Source organism: Bison bison, unplaced genomic scaffold (genome assembly GCF_000754665.1).
Source record: "Bison bison bison isolate TAMUID 2011002044 unplaced genomic scaffold, Bison_UMD1.0 scf7180017864303, whole genome shotgun sequence".
Lineage (NCBI taxonomy): Eukaryota > Metazoa > Chordata > Mammalia > Artiodactyla > Bovidae > Bison > Bison bison.
Genome location: NW_011494875.1, coordinates 844,227 through 860,730, shown reverse-complemented (window position 1 = coordinate 860,730; position 16,504 = coordinate 844,227). Strand labels below are relative to the sequence as shown.

The 16,504-nt window shown below is 38.9% G+C and overlaps 1 protein-coding gene across 4 annotated transcripts in view; it reads right to left on the bottom strand.

The window, feature by feature from the left end:
- GPR126 (G protein-coupled receptor 126) overlaps nucleotides 1-16,504 on the bottom strand; it is a 154,050-nt gene that overhangs the window by 12,487 nt on the left and 125,059 nt on the right. For all 4 annotated transcript variants that reach the window (XM_010851440.1, XM_010851443.1, XM_010851442.1 and 1 more), the window contains 2 exons: nucleotides 15,442-15,538; nucleotides 12,919-13,202 (listed from right to left, as the gene is read on the bottom strand). In XM_010851440.1, the coding sequence (XP_010849742.1) occupies nucleotides 12,919-13,202; nucleotides 15,442-15,538 (381 nt within the window). The remainder of the gene's footprint in view (nucleotides 1-12,918; nucleotides 13,203-15,441; nucleotides 15,539-16,504) is intronic.

Below are 16,504 nucleotides of genomic sequence, written 5' to 3'. Positions count from 1 at the left end.
AATGACTAAAGTACCTTTAATGGACATTAAGGCCTATCCATTCTTTTTGAGTATGGAGTATTCATCAAGAAAACTGTAAATTACACTGTAGCCTGTGTAACTGGAAAAGTGGGGTGAGTATTTAAAGTACTCTTATTTTACACGTACAGATAAATTTTCAAATGAGATCTAAGGCTGTGCTTTTACGTTCTATTTTTCAATATCTTAACTGAAAGTGGTCACAGTTTTACTCCAGAATAAATTACATTATTAAGAACGATCACAGAAGGGAATGTGCTGGATTTCTGCAGGTTAGACCCTGAATGCAGTGAGATGACCATGGCTGATTCTCCTCCTCCGGGTTTGGCTTGTTTGGTTATCACTGAGTGGTAGACACTTACTTAGGAGGTGTTCCACCAATTTCTATTGAACCCAGGTCTCCCGCATTGCAGGCGGATTCTTTACCAGCTGAGCCACAAGGGAAGCCTGAGAATATTGGAATGGGTAGCCTATCCCTTCTCCAGTGTAGCTTCCTGACCCAGGAATTGAACCAGGGTCTTCTGCACTGCAGGCAGATTCTTTACCAGCTGAGCTACTAGGGAAGCCCTTATTGTCACCATATCATTTTATACATATTTATATAAGTAAAACATTATTATGTTATTTATTAATGATATTTTATTAGCAATAAAACAATTAGTGATGAAAATATATGCTAGTGACACAATTACTTGTCTAAGATGATATCAGATAGGATGGGGAAGTTCTAATTTTAAAAGAAAGCTCTACTAAATACGAATCAAATTTCAGTCTTTCAGAAAATAAACACACACACGCACACACACACACCCTTCCTGAAGGTCCCTGTGCTATTGACAAGGAGAGAAGCTGGGCTGGGGAGGAAGAACTGGAGACAAGAAACCCGCTTGCAGCCTGGCCTGGCCTGGAGCTCAGACATGACAAGTCTCAGAGTAGGGGAAAGATTTTCCCCCACATTCAAAACTCCACAGAATCAGGACCTAGCAGGTAAAGCTATCTTCCCAGGAAGTACAGAAGAGGCACTGGGTTTGGACCTCATCTTTACATTTTGATTGAATCTGATTGGGCTTCCCTGGTAGCTCAGGCAGTAAAGAAACTGCGTGTAATGCAGGAAACCCAGGTTCGATCCCTGGGACAGGAAGATCCCCTGGAGAAGGAAATAGCAACCCACTCCAGCATTCTTGCCTGGGAGATCCCATGGACAGAGGAGCTTGGTGGGCTGCAGTCCATGGGCTCACAAAGAGTCAGGCATGACTGAGTGACTAACAGTTTGGACCTCATCTTCACACTCTGACTAAATCTGATTGCCTTTTAAAGCCTTCCTACACCAACAACCCCCAAGTCCCCAACCTGCTTGCTAACACAGAAAATCCCTTTAATTAGCACGCATGCTTTGTAATACAGGTGTACACAATATAGATTGTTTTTCCCTTTGAGAATCTTTCATGTGTTGAAGAGGTGATGGCAGCTTCCTAGTACAGGGAGCAGAATGCATGGACGCTTGAGGTTAGGTCAGTACAGGTCACAGGTGAAGGAGTCAGAGGTGGAAAGGGAGCTCTTTGACTTGGGTTGGATCTATTTTTGTGCACTGGGGCAGGATCTGCAGAATTTGTTGTTGGAGGTATTTTTGTCCTAGAGCTGAGAATATAGCTAACCGTGTGTTTCTTAAACAATTGTTTAACAAAATCACTTATCAGATCTGGAAAAGATTACAAACTCTAATTAAGGACTTTGGTTCTCAGGCTTTAATCCTGGCCTTACTCATGCTTGGGATTCACACTGAGCAAATGACTTTTAGTAGACGGCAGAAAATGAAATTTGCTAGATGATGTTTCCCTTAACACTCAGAAGTTTTTATAAATGTCATATATATTGGAGAAAAAACTTCAGAGCATACATCTGGTGTTTTGAATAGTGAATAGTGAAGTCACTCAGTCGTGTCCGACTCTTTGTGATCCCGTGGACTGTAGCCTACCAGGCTTCTCTGTCCATGGGATTCTCCAGGCAAGAATACTAGAGTGGGTTACCATTTCCTTCTCCAGGGGATCTTCCCGACCCAGGGATCGAACCCGGTCTCCCGCATTGGAGGCAGACACTTTAACCTCTGAGCCACCAGGGAAGCCCCTGTGTTTTGAGGACACTGGGAAAGACCCAGTTCTGGATTTGCCTCCTTGATATTAAAGGCTTCCCTGGTAGCTCAGATGGTAAAGAGTCTGCCTATAATGCTGGAGACCTGGGTTCTATCCCTGAGTCGGGAAGATCCCCTGGAGAAGGAAATGGCAACCCACTCCAGTATTCTTGTCTGGAAAACCCCAGGAATGGAGGAGCCTGGGGGGCTACAGTCCATGGGGTCACAAAGAGTCGGACACGACTGAACGACTACCATATTAAGATGTGACTTATTTTGAGGCTCTGAGGCTGACCATAGTCATACAGAAGGAGGTTAAAGCTAAGAAAACTGACTTAATAATTTTTTAGATGGTACAGTGCTACTTTATATCATAATTATACAGCATTAGATGACACTGCTTATTTTTAAGCAAACCTGAAAATACACATCTCCTGCACTGGCAGGTGGGTTCTCTACCACTAGTACCACTTGGGAAGCTAAGTTTAAGAGACATGTATATAAATTACATTCAAAATCTTATACTTCTCTAAAACTTTGTAATAGAAGTCATTTACATGCTCTGCTTCCCACAATGAATTGTGATGCTATGGGACAAAAGCAGATAACAGGCATGAGAAATCAGAATTCTTTGGGATAAATATATTTTAAATTTCCAAGGTACCATGCAGATTCTTCAGCCATGAGACAGAGTTCCATTTTTAAATCAGAATGGGACTCTCATAACAGGTTAGTTGACTATTTGTAGCAACTAGCCCTTTTCACATGTATTTAAATCAGTCTGGCAATAAATATTATCCCAAGATTATTTTAGGACAAAATATCCCGCTTAGAGTTCAGCCGTGGGAAATGTGGAAGGTAGCCACATCTGGAAGCATGCACATGCGGTATGGAAAGAAATTCTGAACACTGCAGGCGGGAGGAGCAGAAATGTAGCAGGAGCGCCAAGGGCACTTGGAGGCCAAAGTGAGAAAACAGAGGGCTGGTCCCTCTTCAGTCTTCAGGGTTTTTTTTTTTTTTCCATCTACTTGTGGATCTTGGTGCCAGGAGCAGAACTTAAAATCACAAAACTTTATAGAGTTTTCCTTTGGCATCCAAAAGAATCTCTTTGACTTCTCATCTCCATCTCTGTTCTTTCTATCACATGTTTTCCCTTTGAGAATCTTTATATCAACCCACATGCCTCAAAGAGGCTCTTCATACCACCTGGAAAAATATGCTCTTCTAACTTTCTGGAAAGGGCTTTAAGCTGCAACTGGGGATCGGAATAATTGACTCTTACTCCTCCCAGTGCCTTTCAGCTTTATTTAACTGATCAGGGAGTAGGAAACACTGCCCATAAACGTTGGACACTAACATGACTGAAAAGATAGAATTCAGAGTTATAAAGTCTCTGCTTCATCTTGACAGGCTGTGCTAGTTTTACGACAACCCTTTTGGGGTGAATTCGAGCCTGGAAAACCACCACTCTGATGAATCCAAGCCAGTTCCTTTGCAATAGTTTCTTCAGCTTGATAACTGCCGTGATTCTTTATCATACCCATAAAAACCCAGATACTATGTTAGAGCAAGATAAAAAGTAAAACTTTCTTTGAATGAACAGATTCTTAACCAGTTCTATACCTGTTCATCCTTGTCTTCCTTGCACCTCCATTTTTCACTAACCAGAGGTATCTGCTCACTTTTAAAAATAATTTTGACCAACACATGAATAGATGATGTAATTTCTCATCTAAATGCTTTCTTCTCTGCAATCACCCTCTCTGTTTTGTTTTGTTTTTTGTCTTTTAACTTTACTGAGCCTTTCAATGGCTAAGTCAAAGATCTCTTGGTAAATGTCACATTGCACTTGAAATTATGTGGGCTATTTTCAAATATGTTTTGATATGGATTTCTAACATAATCCCACAGTGATAAGAGAACAGACTCTGTATGAAATTTTTACACCTTGTTTTATGTCCCTGGATATGTTCCAGTGTTTCCTGGTTTATAGTCTATGGGAAGTTAAATAGAATTTGTATCCTGCTGTTGTGTGAAAATTCTATAAATTATCTTAACTATGCTGAATTGGCCTACAGTGCTTTCCAGGTCTACTATATCCTTCTACTTTTGTGCATATTCATTCGATAAATTTTTGAGAGTTTGATACTGAAACTCCAACTAAAAATCTTAATTTATCTACTTTAAAAAACAGTTGTAATATATAGTGGAACTATATGTAACTTTGTTCTGCATTTTCCAGAAAGTGAAAGTGAAACTCGCTCAGTCGTATCCAACTCTTTGCCACCCCATGGACTATACAGTCCATGGAATTCTCCAGGCCAGAATACTGGAGTGGGTAGCCTTTCTCTTCTCCAGGGGAATCTTCCCAACCCAGGGATCGAACCCAGGTCTCCTGCATTGCAGGTGGATTCTTTACCAGTTGAGCCACCCCAAGTCTCTTGTAAATGTGCTACCATACTTTCATACCTGTGGCGGATTCATTTCGATATTTGGCAAAACTAATACAATATTGTAAAGTTTAAAAATAAAATAAAATTAAAAAAAAATAAAATTGTAAAGAGAACAAGCAAAATAAATAAATAAATAAAAATAAAAGAGAAAGAAGAAAGAAAAAATAGCTTTTTCGAGTAAGGGTGTTGTAAGTATGTGGGTCCTGGTAGGAAGGAAAATGCAATGAATTCCACCTCGTCAAGACCTCCTGAAGAACCACACCATGGGCCAAAGCTGCTCCAAAAACACAGTAAAGGGACATCCAAGGGGGTGCTCTCCATGTCTAAACATGGAGTGAGAAACATTTGGAGAGGTCTCATCAAGTAGCAGGCTTGGGTTTTGATGTCTAGTTCTTTCACCTGCCTCAGAACACATTCAAGTAGAAAGTCTTAAAAAAAAAAATCCCCTATCTAAATTGTTGACTTCATAACCATTATATATAGATTATATGGGCTTATGTTTAATCTTGGTCTCTATAAGTGCTATTTAACTACTAATTTGGGGGAAAAAAGATATCCTTAGCCTCAATATTTTGGCTAGAAATTGGGTGTCCACATAGAATTCATCCTCTTTGGTTGATTTTAGCAAAAATAGGTGACTTCCTGGGGCATTATAAAATAAGTAGCTAAAGGGATCTTCTCAGATCTTTAGCCTGATTATCAAAAGTGTTAAAAAAAAAAAAAAGCCCAGGAATAGTTTCCCTTGGCCTTGAAAACAAATGCCATACAGTAAAATTTAGGGAAGCACATTTTGCATTCTTTTACTGGCCTAAAAACTCACTTTCAGTGAGTCTGGTGAAGGAAAACAAACAAACACCTTAAGTACTCATTTCCTAAACATTTCTTTACCAACTAAGGTCCATTAGCAATTCCAGCAGGCTCGTCATCAATATATTCTGATAAACGACCTAAGTTGATTTTTCATACCTGGATAGAAAAGATCCAGAAACACAGTGAAAAGAAGATTATGGATATAGGTGACTTCAGGCATATGGGATGGAATCAATCAAGAATTAATCAAACCACATGTCTGGGTCAAAAAGGACACACATCCTAGATAACTGATCTTTGACAAAAATGATCTAGATGACTTCTCAGCGTCCCATCAAGCCTGAGTCCAACAACGGCTCATATGTTCTGTTGTCACACAGATGCAGCCAGCTGGCTGCAGGACTGGGGAATCTCTAGAGTTTATGACTCCCTTTGGGAACCTCTTGAATCCTCCTTTCATTCGACAAGGTGCCCTTTAAAAAATTACTTCTCTACACACAATATGCTCTGCCAAAAGATGAGTAATTTATTTCCCTGCAGCGTGTAATGTCTTGGCCAACCTGATGCCGTTTCAGATGTGAACGGGTTTAAAGGTGGGACATCTCTTTACTTTGGCGCCAATCCGCCGTGTGTGTTGTCCATGTAATTATGGCCCAGCTTAACTATCAGGAGGTTCCTACTCCATAATTTTACTTAATTTTCTGAGTTTGCCAACAGGATTAAAATATATTTTTATTTTAAAATGATAAATATGTTTCTATAAATGATTTTTGCTAGAAAAGGTTAAGAGTAAATTTCTACTTCATTAGATGTACATTTACTAAATTTCTTTAAATAGACATATTCACTTCCTAGAAACTTTGAAATAAAAAACTGAAAAGGCAGTAATTTGTTTTATTTTTTTACTCATAGGCTTTCTCACCTAATGTGCTTTTCTATGCTCACATATGCTATGTTATAAATATTACACTGCAGGATTCAAACTGATCTTGGGAAAGTCATGAACTCTTATAAGCCTGTTTCTTCATCTATAAAATGGGGAGAATATCCTCTTTCTTGGGTACCTATTTTTCATGTTTGCTGCAAGAATTACACATCAGATCACAGATGTTATGTGAAAGTGCTTTGTAAACCATAGTGCATTATGCAAATATAAGTTATTTCTGTTGATCTGGGTATTTTAATCTTACCCAACTAATTAATGGCAAACATGATCTCTGAGTGGACTGATGATACCCTTCTATTTGCCATGGTAGCTTTTATTTGCAGAACCATATGGTGCACGGTATACATACAGAAGATGGACTGATTATGCCTGAGACTATTAATCAATATTGTTTCATATGCATGGAAAAGGAAAACTGATGATTAAGCTCTCAGTATGGGGCTACATTTTAAATCCTGTTAAATGTGTCAGGAGAGTTAAACTTCCCTACGTACTGGAGAAGCCTAATCTTATGTTGCTGTCGTTCAGTCACTACGTCATGTTTGACTGTTTGTGACCCCGTGGACTACAGCACACCAGGCACCCCTGTCTTGCAGAGTTTGCTCAAATTCATGTCCATTGAGTTGGTGATGCTATCTGACCATCTCATACTCTGCCACCCTCTTCTCCTTCTGCCTTCAATCTTTCCCAGCATCAGGGTCTTTTCCAATGAGTCGACTCTGCAACAGGTGGCCAAAGACTGGAGCTTCAGCTTCAGCATCAGCCCTTTCAATGAATATTCAGAACTGATTTCCTTTAGGATTGATTGGTTTGATGCCTGTGCAGCCAAGGGACTCTTAAGAGTCTTCCACACACAATTAGAAAGCATCAATTCTCTGGTGCTCAGCCTTCTTTACAGTCCAACTCTCACATCCACTCCTGACTACTAGAAAAACCACAGCTTTGACTATATAGACCTTTGTCAGCAAAATGATGTCTTTGCTTTTTAATACGCTATTTAGGTTTGTCATAGCTTTCCTTCCAAGGAGCAAGCATCTTTTAATTTCATGCCTGCAGTCTCCATCTACAGTGATTTTGGAACCCAAGAAAAGAAAATCTATCACTATTTCCACTCTTTCCCCTTCTATTTGCCATGAAGTGATGGGACTGGATGGAACTGGATCTGTTTTTTCAATGTTGAGTTGTAAGCCAGCTTTTTCACTTAGTGTCGAATACTTCTGTACAGTAATGAAAAAATATACAGTCTGAGACACTATTTATCATTTGCATAATAAGCAGCAATGTGCACAGGCTGCATCTCAAAGCAATAACTCAATCTTGCAAGTACATCAATATCACCAAAGGATATACTATAGATGCCCAAGAGGGCTCTGGCCAAGATGCTCTCAGAAACCAGAGAATTGCCTTTTACTTCTTTAGGATGAACTGCATTATATTTCTTGACATACAGGCTAATGTTCTCAGGCGTGTGAATTATGATGTGTTTTAGTCAAACATCTGTTCTCTTTTGAATAACAATTTTGTATACTATGTGATTTTCTCAAGTTGTATTCTTTAGAATAAATTAAAATGTCTAATAAAATGCTTTGCTACTCTCACCCTAGGAAAGCAGCAAAGATAGAAAAAAGAGTTAGAAACATAATTGTGCCATGTTAAGAGAAGGTATATTTATCCATTCATCTTAGAATAAAAAATGCAATGAAATATTTGGTATATAACTTAAATGAAGTAGTAAGAGAAACAGAACAAAGCAATATATGGTGGAAAAGCAGTTAATAGTAAACCTGGTTTCAGCCTGGATTCAAGTGACTTCATTTGCTTATTCAAGTAGGTAAAATTTTAGGTAGAGCTGCACAGATTGTAATAATTTTATGATATGCAGCTAACATGATTTTTTGCAACTAAATTGTGCAATTATAAATGTATCTTTAAAAATTCATAAAAAATATAGTATTGAAAATAAAAATAAAACATCTAAAATAAAAATACACATATAAAGCTTTAATACATAAGCTACACAAATGTGAGTACTGACATAATTATACATGTATATGTCTTTGTACATACAGACATATACACATGTGTTTCTAAGAATCCTGAGAAATAAAGAAGATTTTTAACATCTTTGAACCGAATTTTTAAAGACATAAACAAAAGTGAAAAGCAATCTGCTAGCAAAAGCTATTCCTCTGATACATATGACCTGACATCACTGCTCAAACACATCTTCTGTCCTCCCTGCCAGACCTCACCTCTGTAACACTCAAGAGTGACTTGTGATCTTGCCGATTTTAAGATGTTCAACTATAAGCTAAATCTGAGAAAATTAAAATTTACTTTTTTGGGCTTCCCTGTGGCTCAGATGGTAAAGCATCTGCCTGCAATGTGGGAGACCCAGGTTCGATCCCTGGGTCGGGAAGATCCCCTGGAGAAGGAAACGGCAACCCACTCCAGTACTCTTGCCTGGAAAACTCCATGGACTGTCACCTGAGGAGCCTGGTAGGCGACAGTCCATGGAGTCACAAAGAGTTGGACACTACTGAGTGACTTCACTTTGGCATAATTTTAGGTTTCAGAATATTACATTACATTATTAATCTTTGGCCATTGCTAATTCTTGCAATTCCAGGCTTCAAATCACTACAATATTGTATTAACATGAAGCTTTCTTATCCTAATCAGTGCAGAAAAGTAAGAATTTAATGACCAAACCAATGCTAAGTGTTTTGTTACTAGCACACGTGCAAATTCTCTTGACTCTGCTCATGTATCTCAGGCTCCTCCATTCCCATCACAGTCTAAAACACTGAACCATCTTACCTTACTTGGATCATTGATTGCCACAGCCTCTCATCTACAGACACTACATGGCTGCTGTAATCCATTCTCCACATTATGTCCAGCTTCACCTTTACAAAACGTGTATCCGATCACATCAGTCCACAGGCCTCAAACCTTTCAAGAACTTCTAAATGCTCTTACACAGATCAAAATACAGAGCCTTTACCTTCCTTCTGTATCACATCCACTGCTCTGTTACTCTCCTGCTCTTTCTTGGTTCTCAGGTTATATGATCTTTCTTTTAATGCCTTGAGTATACGCTATAATCACCAATTACAGCAACTGTTTTGCACAAGAAATGCCCTCTATCTGAAATAGTTTTTACCCACCTCCTACCCCCACCTCTCATCTAGTTAATTCCTATTGATCCTTCAGCTTTCAGTTTAGGCATCATGTCTTCTGTCACATGCTTTCAACACCACCACGTATATTGTACGTGGTGACGTATTTGATTAACATCAGTCTCTCCTGGGGCTCCCCTTGTGGCTCAGCTGGTAAAGAATCCACCTGCAATGCAGGAGATCTGGGTTCAATTCCTGGGTTGGGAAGATCCCCTGGAGAAGAGAAAGGCTACCCACTCAGTATTCAGTCTCTCTTACTACAATATAAGCTCCATGAGACATGGGGACAAGTTTTATTTTGGGGGGATTTGAATAAAGAATATCAGAAAGACATCGACACAATATAGTTTGCCTAAGTTCAACCTGAGTTCATTATGTATTCATGGAATTTTTTCTTTAAACTGTCTAAATTCCACATGCTTCTTTTAATAAATCATATACTTTTAATAACCACCAAGCCTCTCACAGAAGGTTCCAAAAATGACGCAAATAAAAACCATTAAATGACTTTCCATAGTGTCTGAAGAAGCTGTTGTACAAGTCTGGCCAGTAAGGAATTGTTAGATTCATGTGCTCTGTATCATTGCCTTTTAATTTAAATTTTCTTTTTAGAAGGTGTTTTTAATATCATTGAATGCGCAGAAATCTGTTCTGAATTTATATCATTTAAAATCAGCCTTAAAAGTCAGTGATTTATGAAGAACACTGACTCGATGATGGTTTACAACATTTTTCCCTCCTGAGAGGAGACCTATGCTGGGAAAAATAAAACATCCCGAGTCTCATTAATGGAAACAGAGCTGAACAGACAACTGTAACTATTGCAGATTACTGAAAACTGCCAGGAAATTCTAAAAGCAAAAACAAGGTTGGGCTGGCAGATTAATGTGCCTTTCATGTACAATCCTGAAATATAAAACCATGGAATTTTCTAATGTTAATGGATATTTCTGTCAATATTTGTCTAGGCACTTTTATGTTGTATATTACAGAAGAGATTAAACAGAGGAAAACTCACTTTACAAAGTTGGATCCCAGTGCAGATGTATTCATATGCTACCTATTCAGTTTCCAACTTCTGGAGGTGCACTTGAGGTTTATTATTTTATTTACTAAAGATAATGAGCCCACAAAGTTCATCTGTCGAAGAAGAATGAATCTGAATAAAATTTGCTCAACTAATTAATTCATGTTTATGCCGCAAGAGTCTCGGATTGAATTTAGGCCATCCCCCAAGCTCCTCCCTTCCTCATCTACCAATGCAGTGATTGATTTATCAAGTAGTTCTTGAGCACCTTTTAAGTGACAGGTTTTTAAAACAACAAGAGCTCATGAACTAGTTGGAAACTGAGGAAGATAAGCAAAACAGATACATAGGATACAAAGCTGTAAAAACTCTCCTGTAGGTAAATACAGACTTTTCTTAGAACACAGCTGCTGGGAGCATTTGCTCAGGCCATCTCACCTGTGAGAAGCACAGACCTGATTTCCACACTTTTCGTCCCAGCTGAGTCATTCAGCTTTAGTCAGCTATTCCTTCTCCACAAACCTTCAAGTGCATGACCAGTAGCTTTAGGTAAGCTGTAGTAATGCCCTGCTCTAAAAGATGCCAAACTTTGTCACCTCATTCCTACTGGTCTGTGGACTTCGTTGTGCTTCCAACATTAGGGAGTTTTAACAACAATACAGGGTATATCAATGTCTTACAGAATGTTACTGAATTTTGAAAAAAACACTTCATATTCACTTAAGGTTCAAAACTAAATTCATCCTAAAAGGGAACCTTCCTAATAGCGTTGGTGGGAATGTAAGTTTCTACGGACATTATGGAAAACAGTATGGACATTCCTCAGAAAACTAAAAAACAGAATTACCATGTGATCTAGCAACCCCACTCCTGGGCATATACTTAGACAAAACTATAATTTAAAAAGATACATCCACCCCTATGTTCATAGCAATACTATTCACAGTAGCCAAAACATGTAAACAATCTAAATGTCTATCAACAGAAGATGTGGTACTTATATACAATGGAATACTACTCAGCCATACAAAAGAATGAAACAGTGCTATTTGCTACAATATGGATGCAACTAGAGGTTATCATACTAAGTGAAGTCAGAAAGAGAAAGACAAATACCACACGATGTCACTTACCTGTGAATCTAAAATATGGCACAAATGAAACTGTCTATAAAACAGCAGACTCACAGACGTAGAGATCAGACTTCTGGTTGCCAGTGGGGAAAGGGGAGGGAGAGGGAGAGGGATGGACTGGAAGTTTGGGGTTATTAGATTCAAACTATTACATTTAGAATGGATAAGCAACAAGGTCATACTGCATAGCACAGGGAACCATACCCAATCTCTTGGGATAAACTATAATGGAAAAGAATATATTTTTTAAAAGATTGTATATATGTGTATAACTGAGTCACTTTGCTGTAAAGCCTAGATTGGCACAACATTGTAAATCAACTATACTTTAATAAAAATGGTTTAAAAAGTTAAATTCACTCTAGAGTACACTAGGTTGTGTGTTATGGACTTAGAAGCATTACAGGAAACTCCTTGAAAGAAACCTTGTATTTCTAAACAGAACAAGCCATTTATTAGATTGTTGAGTTGACTGCCGTATCTTAGGGAAAAAAAAAAAAAAGCATTTCTGAACTAGATTGTTGGTATTTATATTTAGAGCCAAGGAATCAGAGTGAATTTCTCTGACCCTGACAGAGTCTAAAGATTTTTCTGGCCAAGAATGCTACACCCACATGGTTCCATGAAGAGCACCAACACTCAGCAAAACTGTGAAGAAGCCACAAAGCCTCTATGCCTCCCTGTCACTTCCCATTGGACACCTCTCATATTGACTCGTGAACAAGATACATTTACCGAGCACCTACTATCTTCTAGGCATAGTTTTAAGTGCTTGGTATATACAACACTGAAAACAAATAAACTAACATTCTACCTTTTCACTTCATTCAAGGCCATTTTCACGAGCACCCACTCTGTGCCTGGAACTGTGCTCAGCACTCGGAATAGTGACTTAGAAATGCAGCATGGCGTCCGTTCAAAAGTGAAGCTGTCTGCACATACGTTCAAATATGAAAGAGAAAATGGTGCGGGTACCATTTATCTTGGGCTTCTCTGGTGGCATTAAAGGTAAAGAACCCACCTGCCAATGCAGGAGACATAAGAGATCTGGGTTCCATGCCTGGATGGGGAAGATCCCCAGATGAGGGCATGGCAACCCACTTCAGTATACTTCCCTGGAGAATCTCATGGACAGAGGAGCCTGGTGGGCTACAGTCCATAGGGTTTCAAAGAGTCGGACATGACTGAAGCGACTTAGTAGGCACGCACCAGTTATCTTACCTTGTAACGAGTTGAAGATGGAGAAGAGGTACATGAAGGGGACATTCAAAGGTCCCCAGGCAAAGAAAGCAAACCCCCACGTCATGCCCAGGAGAAACGTCAGGCTGACCACGCTACGCAGGTTCCGGAGGACCTCCTCACGCAGCGTCCGGCTGCTTCTCTTGCCGTTTCTCCCACAGATCTGCACCATCACCACAATGAACATGGCGACGTTCAGGAAAAACATGAGTCCGAAATACCCGGCGCAGGTCACGTAAAATACGACAGGATCCTGTATCCAACAGCTTAAAGGAGAGGAGACAGAAAGAGATTAATCCTCACGCTCTGTTTACCTAAGAGGCTTACTTTGGGATTCTGCATACTTTACAGGTGGGCCTTCCTCAAATGCCCTTCAAGTCCCTTTAGGAAGTCACTTCATTTGGGGGACCTCAGTTTCTTCCTCGATGTTTACATAAGTTTTTTGTTTTTGTTTTCTTTTGGATAGTCATTATCTTAATACCTAGTTATTTAAGTCAACAATTAAGAAAACAAGGTAGCCTCTTAAACTCTGACTTGGTGTGAAGACATTATTGTTTGGCTCACTCTAAACCACATCTATCCCCTTTCTCTTATGGGCCTCCATTCCAGAGGATGGGAAACTTTCTCATTTTCCTTTGTTATTTAAATGGTGGCCATGTGGACATTCTGGAGAAAGAAATGGCAACCCACTCCAGTAGTCTTGCCTGGAGAAACCCATGGACAGAGGAGCCTGGAGGCTACAGTCTATGAGATCAGCCAGACACCACTGAGTGACTAAGCATGTATGGACTTTGTTCTACAAAATGATATGGTAGCAGAGTCCACTAAGGGATTTTAAGAGAGGTATTCCTGACAGACGGACTGGAAAAGCCCTTATTTCTTATTTCTGCTTTGAACATGAATGCAAGCTCTGTGGCTGTAGTCATCATCTTCTATCCAGGAAAGGAAGATCAAGAGACCTATAGGGTTGCTGGTCCTAACATTTTCAGCCACAAAATTAATGCTGGTTATTGCCTTCTTCCAAGTTTCTTATTATGTGAAAAGAGTAATACTTATTTAAGACATACATAATTGTGGATTCCATTATTAGGAACAAAATAATTCCTATTAATATAATTGGTCTGATTGAGGCACAACCTATTGTATAACTCTGTTATTCTTATGCTGAAGCTTCTAATGCACAAATAAAAAGCTTACATCATAACATCCTTGTGAGATGAGGAAAGATATACTTGCTATTCAGAATGATATATATCTGAAAATAGATGGAAGTAATTTTAAAGGGTACTAAAAGCAAAATTAAAATACTGCAATTTGCAGATGCCCCAGTACCTAATTAATACTATGCAAGTTCTTAGGTACCAAAAATATTTAGATGAATTATTTAAGACAATTAATCTTCAAATTCTAAAGCATATGGTCATCATTTTGGTAGGTTGTGTCTACCATGGTATAACTTGACCATCCCAAAGGCAAAAGCTGTCTTGAACATCTTTGAGTCCTATAACCTAACAAGATTCCTGGCATATAGTAAATTCTCAATTAATGAGAGTTGTTGATGGCACAACAGCTTTCTGAATCATATCTTAAAGGCCTGTAAAAGTTGACTCACATACTTTTTATATTCCCTTATTTAGAACTTATGCACTGACTTGTACCTTTACTATAGCTTATTTTAAAGGTCCCCAAATGATACGGCTTGCCCCTGCAGCTAATCTTACTTTCTATATGGAAGTCCCCCTAGAATCTGAAATTCCAGGCCAGATCATCCTTTACTTCCCACTAGCTCTCTTGGGGGCTTTTGAATGTTACTTTGGAAACATAAAAGGGAAGACCAGGAAGAAAGGAACAGGACTGGATACTGACTGGATATAAAAGTGATATCCATCCATGAAATGAGCAAAGAAATGTGGCATCACAGTCAGGAGTAAGCTCTTCATTCATTCAGTAATTCAGTCAACCCACAAATAATACTGGGTACTTAATTATGTGCTACATAAAATACAAGAAAACTAACTGCCCAAACTGAACAGTTTAAAAATCTTAGCCTCAATAATCTCACAGTCTGAAGGGAATTTTTCAAATTATTCAAGATCCATTCTCTTCATTTTCACACAATAATCATATTGTTACTGAATCCCTCACTGTCTGATGCTGCTACTTAACTCTCTGGAAGATGCATGTGGTTTAACAAGGTGGAAGTATTAGGAAACCTCCTCAAAGAGACAGGATCTTCTAAGTCTAGAAGAGAGAATCTTAGGCTTCTTCTGAACTCCAGATGAGAAGAGCCCAACATTCATAAAAGCAGCTCACACAGTTCAGGGCTTTCAACTGAATTCATGTATGGTATAGCAGAGGCCTTGGCAAAGACATAAAAATACAACTTAACCTTCCAAAATAAGAAGCTCACTATTGGCATGAAAACTCACACTAAACTTCAGGAAATGAAGCATACAGTACTAATACTCGTCACAAATAAATTCCCAACAAACTTTTGTTACTTACAATTCATCACCTTGTTCTCTTCCATAACTCTTTTTTCCATAGACTTCATTTTGCTTTCTGCTCGCTAGAACAATGGACACAACTAAGATAGGCACACCTGTTGTAACAAAACCATGACAGAAACTTTTCTGAAACATCTGAAATTGCTTTATAAGACTGAAAATGGCAAGGGGGAAAAAAGAAAGTAAACACTCCATATTGTAAAATCAAATTTCCTAGAACTGGCAGCTTGGTTGAAAACAACAATAAAATCCCCTTTGTGGTATGAAACATCCAACTCTAATTAGCAACAATCTAAATCTTAAGTATTCTGTTTACTTGCTGGTACCCACTAGAGTATAAGGACCTGCCCTATACTGAACATAGCACCAGAAAATGTAGTTTCATGGATGACACCTATTAGATTGACGGGGTTCAGGTTGGAAAGTAAGTGCAGCTTCATTCTACCCCTTTCTATAGAAAGAAACATCTTAAGAATAAGTTGAGGGGAAACAATGGGGGCAGAAAGTCTTCACAGTCATCTCTTTTCTCTCATGAGAATCTATATAGATTTGCATGTATATTTCAGTAGGGAAATGCTACCCCACCTGAATTCCCTGAAAGGTGCCTTCACTGACTCCTAAGGAGGTACTGAACACCTTGCAAATGTCTCATTTCCCCCCTGCCATCTGAAAAAGAGATTTGTGATAAAGCTTGAAAATGCCTGCCCCAATACAGAACCCAGATAAAAGAAGGAGCCGGATTGGAAGACTGTAAACAGGCTAACATAGCCATCCGTGTCTGGCTGAGGAATCATGGTAAGAAGTTCAAAGCAAGAATTCTGTCAGTATTCTGGTTGCACTCACAAAAATAACCTTTTCGCTCAGGTTTCCAAGACATGGGCATGTGTCTAGGGGCAAGAATAGTTAAGAGTCTGAGCTGGCCTTTCTATTTTGAAATATAATGGAAATCCACCACTGTCTGCCAGCTGCTTCTTCAGACTTGGGTGGGCTGGCTTTGGACACAGGAAATAAGTTGGTGGTGACTCAAGAGCTAAGGTTTTTTTTTTTTTTTAACTTTAATC